Raw genomic sequence first — 13754 nt, 5'->3', positions numbered from 1 at the left:
AAGATGTGCCAGTACACACCCTTGTCTATTTTTCTAGTTGGGGCATTTTTGTTTTTCTTATTACCTCAATCCATTTCAATAATTCCACTAATTCAATACAAATTTTGGGTTAATATTTTTTCTCAGTCTTTCCACATGAAGACATGGCTTCCATATAAATGAAGCTATTTTCAACATATTAATCAAACACTGAAGATAATTTTCTCTAGTGGCTAAGGTAATACTCATGGAAATAAATATTATGAATGCCCACTTCTCATATTCCTCGCAGAAAACAACTTACATTCTGCCTACATAAGAAGGTGAACTTTAGGTGTAAGTCCCCAAGTGAGCTGAGGGGTAAGGGGTAAAGTTTGGAGACCTGTAGGCACAGCAGTGGCAATCTCAAAGTCAAGTGAATTGTCCCTTTACCACCAACACCCCAGCAATCACCTCCTTCCAAGTTCAGTCACCTAAAGTCAACGACTGAGTAATGAAATCATGAAGGTTTTTGTACTATTCTGTTTCCTTGATGTCACGATTATATAGATTAAAATAAATGAGAGAAAACACATGATTTTGTTTATTGAACTATTTATATTTAAAAATGGAGCAGTATTTCCTAGTTTCATTTAGGGCAACTATGGGCACAATCTACATTATTTCCTAATTCCCTAGGTAATTGTCATTATAGAAACTACTTCCATGTTTATATCAATAGATTTCAACCTATACCCCCTCCTACTGAATTTTTAAAAATTAAGCTTCAATATGTAAATAGATGAAAGTGTTATATTATTTATATAAATGTATGGTATATAGTCTATTTTAACATGCATTTATTATAACTATAAACATATTTACTTAGTATAACATATATTTGTTTCTAACGATAAAAAGTAACATAATGAGACTATTCCAGCCATGTCAGTCTCAATATTGAATTTATTCCAATATTCTGACTTGGCTTCATAATATTAATAAAAAAACTTGACCTACATTAAGTAATTGCAAATGGTAGATTAAAATAAAGAAAAAGTTTCCCTGTAGTCTCAGGATATTCTTCAATTAAGTAATTCAGAGCTTAAAATAAAAGCAATTATATATATATCTCAATTATAAGTCAGGCAAAAAAGCATCTAAACCTAACCAATGGTGCTAGAATTACCATTCATATGACATTATATAAACGTGTTATTGGTTCTTTTTTTCAATGAGTTGTCAATGATTCCACTATAATGAGAACACACAATCAGCAGACATTCCCGATCTTACCTTGTGCTACATGAGCTGTTTTACAATTTTATGTTGAACAGGCCTGCTAACACCTGAATTTTCTTAATCGTGCAAAATTTAAACATTCCTAGACAATGAAACATTTGTACAACGTTCAAATATATGCACAGAAGTGGAAAAAAATTTGCACATGTGCAAAAAAGTACCTAACCCTTAGTTTAACAGGTTGAGACCCTCCAATATGTCAACATGTGAATTATTATATATTTGAGTACATGGTTTTAAACCGAGTTTTAAAGATATGGCTAATAATAGATGCTTTGAAAAGCTAATGTCAAATCAAATGTCACCGCAACCTCCAAATACAGTTAGGAAACCACTGCTTTGAGACACAGTACAGGATGCACAACGTGGCCCTTGATCAGATAGTCCTGAATTTAAATTCTATAGCCTCCACTAAATAGCTATGTTACACGGGGTAAATAATTAACTTCTTTAAGCTTCAGTGACTATATCTGTTATGAAATTTAAATAAGAAATGCACAGAAAGCAGTTAGCCAGAATGCTAGTTATGATAATGGTGATGATAAGCTTGCTCAATTGTCATCTCTTTCCAAGGCCTATCCTGACCATTCTACTTGAAATTTCAATATGCACAGACTCTCCCAACCCCACACTTCTGATTCCCCTTCAAGCTGCTCTGTTTTTCCCCATAGCACTTACCACTTTCTAATAAACTATTAACCATCAACCAGTAGGATATGATTTCCAGTTAAAGAAACATCACATATAATATCAGGCTCTTTGCAGATCTTAAGTTCTCAAATTTGCATAGACAAAAAGCCTTCCAATATACTAATTAGTGGGTTCTTATGTCTTGAAATAGAATCTAGGTTTAGTACCTCATTAAAATGGAATTTTTGAGCGGACAGAGAGTTTTTGTCTTTTTGTTTTTTCTGTTTAGTCTTCTTGATATCCTGTAACTTGAAAACTGTGATGTAAAATTAATAATTCATAAATACTGTGATATAAAGTCAGTACACCTTATATTACATAAGGGAATAAGAGAGGAAAGAAAACACACACACACACACACACACAAACACATTCAAAACAAGGTAAGTAGAAAATACTCATGACAATTATAATCTTTGTTTCTGTAACTCATCAGTGGTGGTAGTATTTATAACTACCTTCTTCCACTACCTGTTACATATTCTTTTTGCCTTCAGCAAGCACTTCAGCTGGTCATGGTTTTTTATCTGGTGGGGTGACCTAAACCTTCATTCCTGAAGGGTCTGGGCCATTAGTAGTCCTACCTGGATTGGGTTTTGGTAGTTTTCTATTGACCTTAATCACAGGGCTGGTAATACTAACAGAGGCCCTAAGGAGTCTCCTGTATACAAGGTATACTCTTCTTTACCTCTGTTGTGGAGTAGTAGCCCAATTTCCCCTTGGTAGTCAGGGTCAATCACCCCAGCCAACACTGTAAGTCCCATCTTTGCCTGTTGATTCAGAAGTATGGGGTTCAAAGTGGCTCGGTGGCAGTCTTAACATCCAGTTCAATGGAATCATTGTTGTGTCTCCTTGTAGAAGCATTCCTCCCTCTGGAACTAAGACCTCTAGGCTAACAGAGCATAAGGACATGGGAACAGGAAGCAAAATTTTGCCAGTGGGTCATTAAGGTAGTAATAGTTATGCCACTCCCATTTCCACTCCTTGATTCCTGGACGCATGAATCCTGTGGGAGAAACAATACCATATATAGGATGCTGATTCAGAGCATGTACAACCATCTGGATAACCTTGCCCCAGGCCTGCAAAGTAACTGAGTCTTCAAAAAGCCATTCCCCTGTTCCATCAAGCCAGCTACTTCAGGATGATAGGGGGAATATGGTAAGGCCAGTGAATTCCATGGGCGTGGCCCCAGTGCTGCACTTCTTTTGCTGTGAAGTAAGTTCCTTGATCAAAAACAATGCTATGTGGAATACCATGACAGTGGATTCTGATGATTAAATGAGATAATGAACGTTATTTTCCTTCCCTACAATCATAAACATGCATATACATCAGAAATGTTTAATAATAGTAATACTGTGTGTTTGCCAAAGTGATCATTTCAGCCTGTGAATGCTTTGGGAAATTACACTGTACTAGAATTTTCAGAGATGAAGTTTCCTTAGAGATTACCTAATGGCTTTCAAACTTTTTAAAGCTCAAAATCCTAAATTCACAAGAAAGCTATTATGTAAAACAGGTAAAATTAGACTTGCTATATTTAAAAGTAGAGTGGGGCGGGAGGCAGCACAGAGAAGGGGGCAATACTTGCTCAGCCAAGGCCCTTCCCAGAACCCCCAGGATAAATTTTCTCAAAAATATATTCAAAGTGCAATGGAGCCCCCTGCCATTAATTAAATGGCACCCAGTCACTTTTAGGCAGTCTTAGGAGGAAAAAAATATCAGTGAAACTGTTTTGATCATACATATTTCACAAATGTAAAACGTAGGATAAATTTTGAGTTTCACAAAAATTGTTTATGACTAACTCAAATCATGTGTTTAAAGATTCTGCTTGCACCTCAGGAATTTGCATCCGTTTGCCTGGATGAACGTTCTGGAAACGGTGCAGTTTTTTTCAGTGGAAGCATTTTCACTTAAGGTGTGTCTCGTTGCTTAGGTTTGTTCACTTGTTTTTTGCATTAAACTACTAGTCTACAAATATGGATCAAGGACTCAAAAGTAGTTCCCTGAGGTGTAAAAGGAGTGGTAAAAATACTAACGTAAATGCTACAATAAAGAACAATTTTTAAATGAAAATACTTAATGTGCAAATTATAAATCTCCACAGGCAGGGAGAAGTGAATCTGTGAATGACATGCATTCTCACAAGCATGCTCCCCTGCCAGGTGTGTCCCTCCCGGTTTCCAGGTGAATTCCCCAACACCGCAGGGCACAGGGGAGGTTTTATTGGGAAAGGTCAAACCTTGAAGGCCAGGATCAACAAGAAGAGAAGAGGAAGGCACTGCTCCTCCCTCCCACTCCCTCATCATCCGTGGAGAGGGATGGCGGGGCCCAGGTGATCTGTTATTTTGCCTTTTTTATAGGGCAACTTTTAAAGAAGTCTTGTCAAGACTGGGACAGACAGCTGCCCAGGACATGGATACCGCAGGACCCATGGGGAGTTATAATCTCCCCTGTTGGCCGTGAGTCCTGAGGCAAACCATCAGTTCCTCCACATGCAGAATGGATGGGAGTGAGATACAGTCTTACCTGGGTAATTGTTCAAGGTCACTTAACAGACAGTACTGCTCATTGCACAACAACTAAGTGGAGGACGGCAAGGGTGTTGATCAAGCCAGGCTTAGTCTTCCACGTTAAATGTTTTGGAGTTAATTTTTGCCGATGTCAGCCAAGGTACCAACAGGAAACAGACGGCCCAAAGGTGGGAACTGAGGGGATTTTGGTAAAGGAGCTACGTATAAACACGTGGGCAGACATCAGGGAAACCAACAAGGGATGGGGAAGCAGCCTGGGGCTCAGCAGCAGGAGGCAGACATTACTACCCCTGGGCCTGAAGAGGAGATGGAGGGGCGGAGGGAGAGCAGCAGTCATCAAGTCCTTTGGTGGAGGAACCCGGCCCCTCCCAACTTGTAATCCTGCAGGAAGGAAACAGGGAGACTAAATGACCCTGACCGCACTTTCCTACCATGAATCTGATGGTGTTCCCACTGGCCAAACCCAATCACAAGTCTGAGGGTCAGGAACGTGGCAAATCCAGCTGATGGGTCAGCCTTCCAGGGTACAAGGTCAAGTGGAGAAGGCAGGAACAAACAGAGAATGTCCACACACCAAGGAAGACAGGACCCAGGGGCAGCCCTTGAGAGGAGAGCTTTAGGAGAGCAAAGGAGGTAAGAGACCAATTGCAGGGCGTGGAGTGGTTAAGGAAAGGTGATGAGTAAGAGACGCTTTATTTTTTTTTTTTTTTAAGATTATCAGGAAGAAAAGGAACAAGTTACAAAACTGTCTTAAAGAGGTCTCTGGGTTAGGAAAAGAGAGTATTTTCTGATTTGGGAAAAAGACAATTTTCATCTGAAGGGCCTAAGGATCCACTGTAAAGGGAATAACTGGAGAAAGAAAGAATAACAGATATGCCCCCCATGGGAGAGTATAGAGTTTTGAAGACAGGACACAGTATTACATGAACAAGGTCAAAATCATACCAACTGTTAATTGAAAATCATTACACTCCCCTCCCCCCCACCAATAATAGTCAGTCATAGAATGCATTCTACTGCAGTAGGTTTACTATGCCATCTCCTAAAAGTGCTTTACTAAGGTGAGACTTTAAAATGTTCTCAAATATGACTTGAACAGATTAAGGCACTTGATTGAAATGAGAAGACCAGATTTGAGAATTATGTAAAGGTTAAGAAAATGAAATATATTTCAAAATTGATTAGCAATTGGAATACTTTCTTGGCTAAAAATTAAATATGTAACGAAGAGTGAAGCCGATTATTCACAAATTAAAATGCTTTTTATAGTTTTTCTTTCTACATCTAACAAATGTATCTGAAGGCTTGAATACAGAGTGTTATCTAAATTCCACCTCCACAATTTTGTGGTCTCTCAGTATTATTTCAAATTGGAATTTTTCCAGCCTGATCCTCTTAGACTATCACGGGTGTCACCTAATAGATTGAAGACCTCAGGAATCACAGTGTTAGAACTACTAATATGTCATTAATCTCATTAGTGACATTATTTCATTTATTGTTAAAGAACTTCACTTATACTTAAAATGAGCCAGTAACACATAAATCATGAGGAGTGGAGTAGAAACGTTTCCCTACCCTAAGAAGACAGATGGAATCTCACCATCGGTTTTCATTGTCTTATGTTGCCACACCAGACCATCAATACCCATTATAAAATTATCTAGCCCTTTCCTAAATGTTTCTCTGGTATGGTTTATTTTAAACATCCAATACGTCAATTGGTAAAGTTATGAAAATATCCCTCTTCAAGAAAATCTGATTCCATTTGTAAAATCTGCTACTCATAGGTTTATAGGTGTGTAGATTGGAGTACTTTCATTAGAACAAGGGCCAATCCAATTGAGCAAATAATAGTATCAAGCTACCCCATATTTCACTGTGATGTGCTAAAAGTCAGAGGTCTTTTAAAAGAAAATAATTGTAAACTACCAGACCCATATGTTTCCTTTTCTCTGCTAGCCCTAAAACAATAAACTAAGATAACGAATGGAATTTTCAGGCTTCAGTGAGAAGCCTTTATCTTCAAAAGAGACTTGAGAAGGAAGACTTAACTGACCTTTCCGTGTAAGAAAGCATATCACCTACTGAGATGTGTCTTTCTTGTTGGCACCTCCGTACAAAAGAAGCGAGAAGCTAAAATCAGCTTCAACTTGTGCAAATTAAAAGTAACCTTCAGGCTAATGGGTTTTCAACACCACTCCTTACTGGGCAAAAAAATTGTGCCCCGTAAAATTAAATTACCTCCTCAAAACTGACTTCTCCAATAAATTATGATATTAAATACAGTAAAATTGAAATTCCTACAAAACAATTCCCCCCTCCCTGGGGTAACCCTCCTATCACTGTTAGAATTGATTCCATCTTTAATGGAGTCCTCCATCTAGCTCTGGGGTCCAAAACCAAAAAGGGGTGAAGAAAACATAAACACTGTCAAAGAAATGGCAGAACGATTAAAAGCCAGGAAACTAAATCAGACATTTGAGAAAACTAGAACTACAGTTTAGAGAAATAAATGCTTTAGCAATGTACCAAAGGCTAAATTTAAAGAATGTGAAGGGTTCTTACTTAGCAGAAGATGACCCGTTGTTTTCCATTTCTTTGAAGTAGCGATCAGAAGGAAAAAATCAAATAATTAAGCATTGTAATGAGTTTGCAAGGTGGTAGCACTTAAGTATTAACTCTGGCAATCACTAAAAATTGACTATATTTTCACTAACTGAGGAAGTCTAACATAGTCCTTTTTAAACAGTGTTAGAAATCATAAACTCATTGTTGAGTGAATATTCTGTACTAAGAGCTAAACCAGTTTCTTTAGGCATGAAAACATCAAGGAAAGGAGGACTCCACAGTCCACTTAAAAGACTAATCAAACGTATACAAAAGTAGAGACAATTCATAAACACCAGTTAGTACAAACTGTGTGCAAAATCTTAACAGTAAGACAAGGAAAGGCACAATTATTATGAGGTTATATAAAGCTAAAGTGTTCAATTTGGTTTGAAAGGCAGTGGGCAAATGTAAGAAGAAGTCTATGATGGAAATATTACTTTGGCAGGTGTTGTACAGGATGGACTAAAGTCAAGAGAAACATACAAACTAATACTAATCCTAATAATATCTGACTATAGGTACCAGATACTATTCTAAACATTCCCATATATTAACATGTTAAATCCTCACAGTAATGCAATGAGGCCGACACTGTCATTATCTCATTTTACAGATGGCGAAAGTGAAGCATTTAAATAATGTCTGATTTTTTGCAGTAAGCTTCCTGCATAGCAACTCCCACGCAGGTTAATATAAGCAAAGCACATTTCATTATCAAAGCAGGTACTATCATCCAGAGAAGACTACTGATACTATTACTAAATGTATTGTTTTTCAATGTTTTTATTACGGAAAAATTCAAATATATATAAAGTAGAAATAATAGTATAATGACCACACCCCCTCCATTTACCCAGTCTTGATTCTTCCACTGTACCTCCACTCATTATCTATCTACCCCTCATGATTTTGCAGTAAATCGCTGGCATTTTATCATTTCATCATCACTAAATCTTTCAGCATGTTGTCTCTAGAAGATAAAGACTGTTTTTCCTTGTAAACATGACAATAACCTCCTAACACTTTAAAATGACAATTCCTTAATATCAAATATCAATCAAGGGTCAATTCCAATAATATATCTCACTTTAATACTTATTGAGAACTTGCTATGTGTTCGCAGTGGTCACTTCCACGTACACTAGTTCGTTTAAATTGCTTCTTTTTTTTTTTCTTTTTTTTCACTCTTACTAAAAGGAACGAGTCTGTCTCTACTCGGTGATTCAAGGCACCGCCGCGGGCCTTCCCGGCAGAGCGCCCCGCAGCGGCCGGGCCCGGGTCTCCCCGCTCTCACCGCCACCGGGTCCCAGCCCTTTCCCAGCTGGGGACGCGGCTCCGGACCGGAAGCCGCTGTGCGTGGTGCTCACTTCCCCAGCCCAGCGACCCCGGCCCCGCCCCGGTTGCCCCGGCGACGAGGGGCCGCCGTGCGGCGGCTGGATCATGGCGGCGTCTGTGGGGACGACTCCCGGGGGGACGACCCCCGCGGGGATGACTCCGGCGGGAACCACGCCCGAGTCGGAGGTACGCCGTCCCTGCCCGGTACCCGCGACCCCCGAGCGCCCGCCCCCTGCCCGCGGCCGAGGCTGGTCCCGGGGAGGCGCCACCCGCCAGGGGTTGGGTGCGCGGACCCGAGTGGCGGAGGGTTTGGGAGCGGGTCCCGGGCGGCGCGGGCTCCGGGGGAGTGAGAGGGGGTCCCGGAGCCACCGCCCCGCGCTCCCCGAGCCCTGCCGCTCGACGCGCCTCGTGCTCTCGAGTGTAAACTAGAAATCCTTCCGTTGGACGGTTCCTTCGTTGCCCCGAAGGCCTCACAAGGACGCGCTTTTCCCCGGATTCTCAGCACTTGAAAGGGAATTCTGGCAATTTTAAATGGGCCCGACTCTTTTGGAAATTACTACTAATTCACTTAAGATAATCACAGTTCCTGTTGCTCAAAAGCTGTCGTGGAATAATTACTCTTCATTGGTAGTGGATAGATTAATATTTGAAGGCCAGTGTTTCCCTTATTATTTTGGTATTTCTCTAAATAATAAATACATAATAGGAGATGGGACAAAGGAGGAACGCCTGGAAAATCGACCTTCCGGTCATGGCTTAGTTGCTCATCAGCCCCTTGTTTTTAGGAAAACTATTTAACGTCCTTGGGCCTCCAGTGGTTTCCTGTGTAAAATAAAGATTTTTTCCTCAGGCCCCTCCGAACACCAGTTCTTAGTAATAAATAGGTTCTAGGTAACTTGAGTTACTCATAAGCTTTGTATCCTGAGATTTTAATTAAGAATATATGCCAGATATTACTAAAAAATGTTTAAAGCTTCACATACTTGAGTCAATCATGTTGTCCTAAGAAGTTTTTTCTTCTGTTTTTTTAAGACTCTGAAGGTGAATAATGTTATAATTAACATTGCTAGGCTCAACTTCCTTTTTTGTGTAAATAACATTTTTTTTTTTTGTACAGAAGATACGTATTAGCTGCAGTTTTATAAATGAGGAAACGCAGAGCCAGTGAATTCAGTGCATTGCCCAGAGATAACGCAAGTCATTCCCAAGCCATTCTTCCCAAAACTGTGTGCAGACCACTAAAGCATGCGGATTCTCCTATGAGCCTTTTGAAATTAGCATACATTAAAAATACATTTTAATGTGATAAACTGGTTACTAACCCCATTACTCCCTTGTGATCGCTAATGTAAGTAATATAGTTTCAAAAGTGGCATAGGAAATTTCCCAATTAAATCGTGTTATTTAAGTATATACAAAAACTTACTTATGAGAATGTACAGTTGTCAGTGTACACCTATGTATATAGTTTCCCATGTAGATAATGTCCTTTGTAAGAAGGACTGATAATTTGGGGTTAATGAGCCTGCACTTCGAGAAAAAATACCCCATAATTTTTTTTTTTTTAAAGATGCAAAGAAGTGCCATGTTCCAGGAAAAAAATAATCACTTTTTATAATGGACGAGTCAAATGAATACATATAGACGTTAGGTGATTATCTGCCATCTTAGCCCTGTCAGTGGGCACTTTTGTAAACTTCTTGGAGAAGCAGGTATTCCACATGACAATCAATAGTCTTTTAGTTAGTAACAAACAGAACAAATCAAGTTGGAATTTGGACTCGCTTAACTGTGCTCATTTACTAAGATTAACACACTGCACGGTCAGAACTCCATTTTCCATTCTAATGAAAGCAGAGTTCCTATAATTCATGGAGTAGACAGTTGATCCTTAGTGTTACGTCATTCATTAGAGTAAGTCCTGCCTGCCACCCATTTGTGCCCACTGTGGGTTTCAGGGGTTAGATAGAAAAGATGGCAAAAATCTCTCTCGGTGTGTCTGTTCCCAAGGCTACATCTTTTCAGTTAGGTATTGAAAGTTTCTTCTCAGGTCAGATTCTTTCCTGAGTTGATCCCCCAAGACCTAGTCCCTTATAATATTATTTCTTAATAATTCTGTATCCCAATTGACTTAGCCAGTGCACCATCCAGTCATCTGAGCCAAGCAGTAGTGAAATATTTCTTTTCTTGCCAAGTCTATTGGAGATAAAGCATAAGCTTCCAATAGTCTGAGGTTTCCCATTTGTTGTTTGTTCTCAGTACCTAAAATAAAAACAACAAATTATCCCAGTCGTATAGTAGGCACTCAATAAAAATATAGCTTAACTGATTGAAATTATAGAGGGTCTGACATATGCCAGAAATGTAGTTATTATAGCTCAAAATCTGCTCTATAAGATACCTTGAACAAGCAGACATGAGATGCAGGTCCAGGAAAATATTTCTTACATAATATTGCTTAAACTTTTTTTTGCCAACTTTCTGAATTCAACAATCCAGTTTCTTTAGTAACATGGGAGTAAATGCCTCCTTCTAAAAGGTAAGACTAAACATTTGGGAGATATCTAATTAAATGCACAAGACCAGAGAAATGACAACAGTCTGAAAATAAGTATTTCCTACGTATAGATCTGTAACTGAAAGGAGTTTATAAATACTCCTAAGTTAATTTATAAGTGAGTTTGTAAATGAATACATAGAATTCAATCATCAGTCTCTTATCAATAGTTTGTTCATAAGCTGACTTTCTTAATATTTTCAAAAATACTATTTGGAACATGTAATCATTTAAGTATTATATGTAAAAGGACTATACTTCAACTCATATCAAAGACCTAAAAGAAAATGTAAATGATTATTTCCCAATTGCTTCTTTTGAATAATTTCCCTTAGTGTTAACAAATCCCCTAACAGATGACATTTATTCAATGCCTTTGGGACTTTCTCAGGACAAGGGGACACTTACATAATCCTGAGTGGAAAGATGATGTCACTTGTGGTAAAAGCCTCAGTGTGTTTGGGGGAGGCCATAGACAATTCTCTCGGCATTAGGCGGTCCCTACGGACCTTGAAAATAGCCCCCACCCCGTCATTGGCAGGTTAGAGAGAAACACTTGGGGCTCAACTTGGGCACCAAGATGACCAGGTTCCTGCAGTTGCAATGTCATTCATGTGGTATTTATTGAAGCCATTTACAGCACATGGTGTAGATCAACCTGTGCAGGGCTATGAGATGAGGAGGATGCCAAAAAGTTGCTCAAAATATTGTTGAAAAAACAGTGCTAATATTCCTTAAAATGTGAATATACAGTAGCATTATTTATCAGTCACTTAGAACCTCTGGAAATATTGGCCTTGGGCGCGGAGGTATTGACAAACATTTGGGCTTGTCTTTCATCTTACTATTAGTCTTTGGGTTTCCTATCTTATTCTTATTCCCTGCTGCTTCTCCCCACTCCATCCTCCCTTTCAGGTTGCACAAATCATCTTCAATTTTTTTCTAATATTTAAAGTTTTATTTTACTAAAGTTAGGTCTTTAACACAGCTAAAAGTAATTTTTGATGGATGTACTGTATATTTGAAATGAGGATCTAATTTTGTTTTCTTCTAGACATGAACCATCAATTATGCCAGTTTCATTTACTATAAATAAGCCATACTCTCTTCCCATGGAGAATGGACTGACTGCCGCTATCACATTACATATGTACATGAATGGGCACGAGAATGGCTGAAGAGTCAGTGGAATAGAATAGAGAATCCAACATTTATATATGTATATGTATAAATTTATACATGTATGTATATTTTTGAATTTCCATTCTCTATTTTTTTACACTGACTAGTTTGTCCATTCTTGTGTTACTGCCAAACTTTTATATTTAACTTTAATGTCTAATTTGGAAAGGTCCCTCTCACTATTTTTCTTTTTCAAAATGTATGTATTCTTCCATAAGAACTTGAAAAAATGATTTCGATAGTTACGAAATGATACAGAATGATACAGTTGCGATTTGAGATTGTCATTGCATTATACTTGTAATATGGGAAGGATTTAATTTTTTTAAATTTTATTTATTTTATTTTTGGCTGCATTGGGTCTTCGTTGCGGTTCGCGGGCTTCTCATTGCGGTGGCTTCTCTTGTTGCGTAGCATGGGCTCTAGGCTCACGGGCTTCAGTAGTTGTGGCTCGTGGGCTCTAGAGCGCAGGCTCAGTAGTTGTGGCGCATGGGCTTAGTTGCTCCGTGGCATGTGGGATCTTCCCGGACCAGGGCTCGAACCCGTGTCCCTTGCGTTGGCAGGTGGATTCCTAACCAGTGTGCCACCAGGGAAGCATAATTTTTTTTAATTTGAAGGTTTCCAATAAATCTCTTTTATCAAATCTTGTTATTAAACTTTGATAAAGTTTATAATTTCTTTAGGTACTATACCTTTCTTATTATATTTTTAATCAAGTTTAATCAATTTTAATGCCATTTCCATTTATAATTAGTTTCTAATACAGAGGAAAGCAGTTAGCCTTTGTATGTTTATGTTATATGTAACCATCTTACAAGTTTCTTATTAGCTCAAACCATGTTAGTACAATGTCATGTTTCTTAGGTGCGCAACCATGTAATCTTCAAATAAGATTTTTTAATTTCCTCATTTCTAATATTTAAGCCACATATTTCATTTTCTTATTATATTATTAAACCCTCTATAGTGAGTTTAATTACAATAATGTTACTAGCCAGAATCCCTTTTTAGTTCCTGGTTTTCATAAGAATACATCAGTGTTTCTTCATTCAATATAATGTTTTGGCATATAATCTTTTTTATGTTTAGCTATTCTTTTTTTTTAAATATTATTTTTATTTTTTGGCTGCGTCGGGTCTTAGTTGTGGGCGCAGGATCTTTTGTTGTGGCACGCGGGCTTCTCTCTACCTGTGGCATGCGGGCTTAGTTGCCCCGTGGCATGTGGGATCTTAGTTCCCCAACTAGAGGTTGAACCAGCATCCCCTGCATTGTAAAGAGGATTCTTAACCACTGGGCCACCAGGGAAGTCCCTAGCTTTTCTTTTTTTAATTCATATTTTACTGAGAGTTTTGCTGCTGAATTCTTACAAATGCCTGTTTATTATTTATTTTTATAATCATATTATTTTATCATTTAATTTGACTTAAGTATATGAGACTTGTTAATGATACTCTGTCCTTGCATTTCTGAAATTAACCTTATTTTGGTCATAATGATAGCTTATTATTCTTTTAGTACAATGCTGGATTCAGTGTTCTAAGATATTATTTTAACTAGAATTTTTGCATCTGAATTCA

At 38.3% G+C, this 13754-nt stretch overlaps 1 protein-coding gene across 6 annotated transcripts in view; it reads left to right on the top strand.

Annotated features, from left to right (window-relative positions):
* The first annotated feature begins 8504 nt into the window (after positions 1-8504).
* Positions 8505-13754, top strand: part of CABCOCO1 (ciliary associated calcium binding coiled-coil 1) — a 133777-nt gene continuing 128527 nt past the window's right edge. For all 6 annotated transcript variants that reach the window (XR_005016911.1, XM_036829544.1, XM_036829543.1 and 3 more), the window contains exon 1: positions 8505-8624. Coding sequence is in view for 5 of the 6 variants with exons in the window: in XM_036829544.1 (XP_036685439.1) it covers positions 8544-8624 (81 nt within the window). In the remaining variant the exon portion in view is untranslated. The remainder of the gene's footprint in view (positions 8625-13754) is intronic.

This window comes from Balaenoptera musculus, chromosome 16, assembly GCF_009873245.2.
Source record: "Balaenoptera musculus isolate JJ_BM4_2016_0621 chromosome 16, mBalMus1.pri.v3, whole genome shotgun sequence".
Lineage (NCBI taxonomy): Eukaryota > Metazoa > Chordata > Mammalia > Artiodactyla > Balaenopteridae > Balaenoptera > Balaenoptera musculus.
The sequence above is the reverse complement of the archived record's forward strand: the minus strand, read 5'-3'. Positions and strand labels throughout refer to the sequence as shown.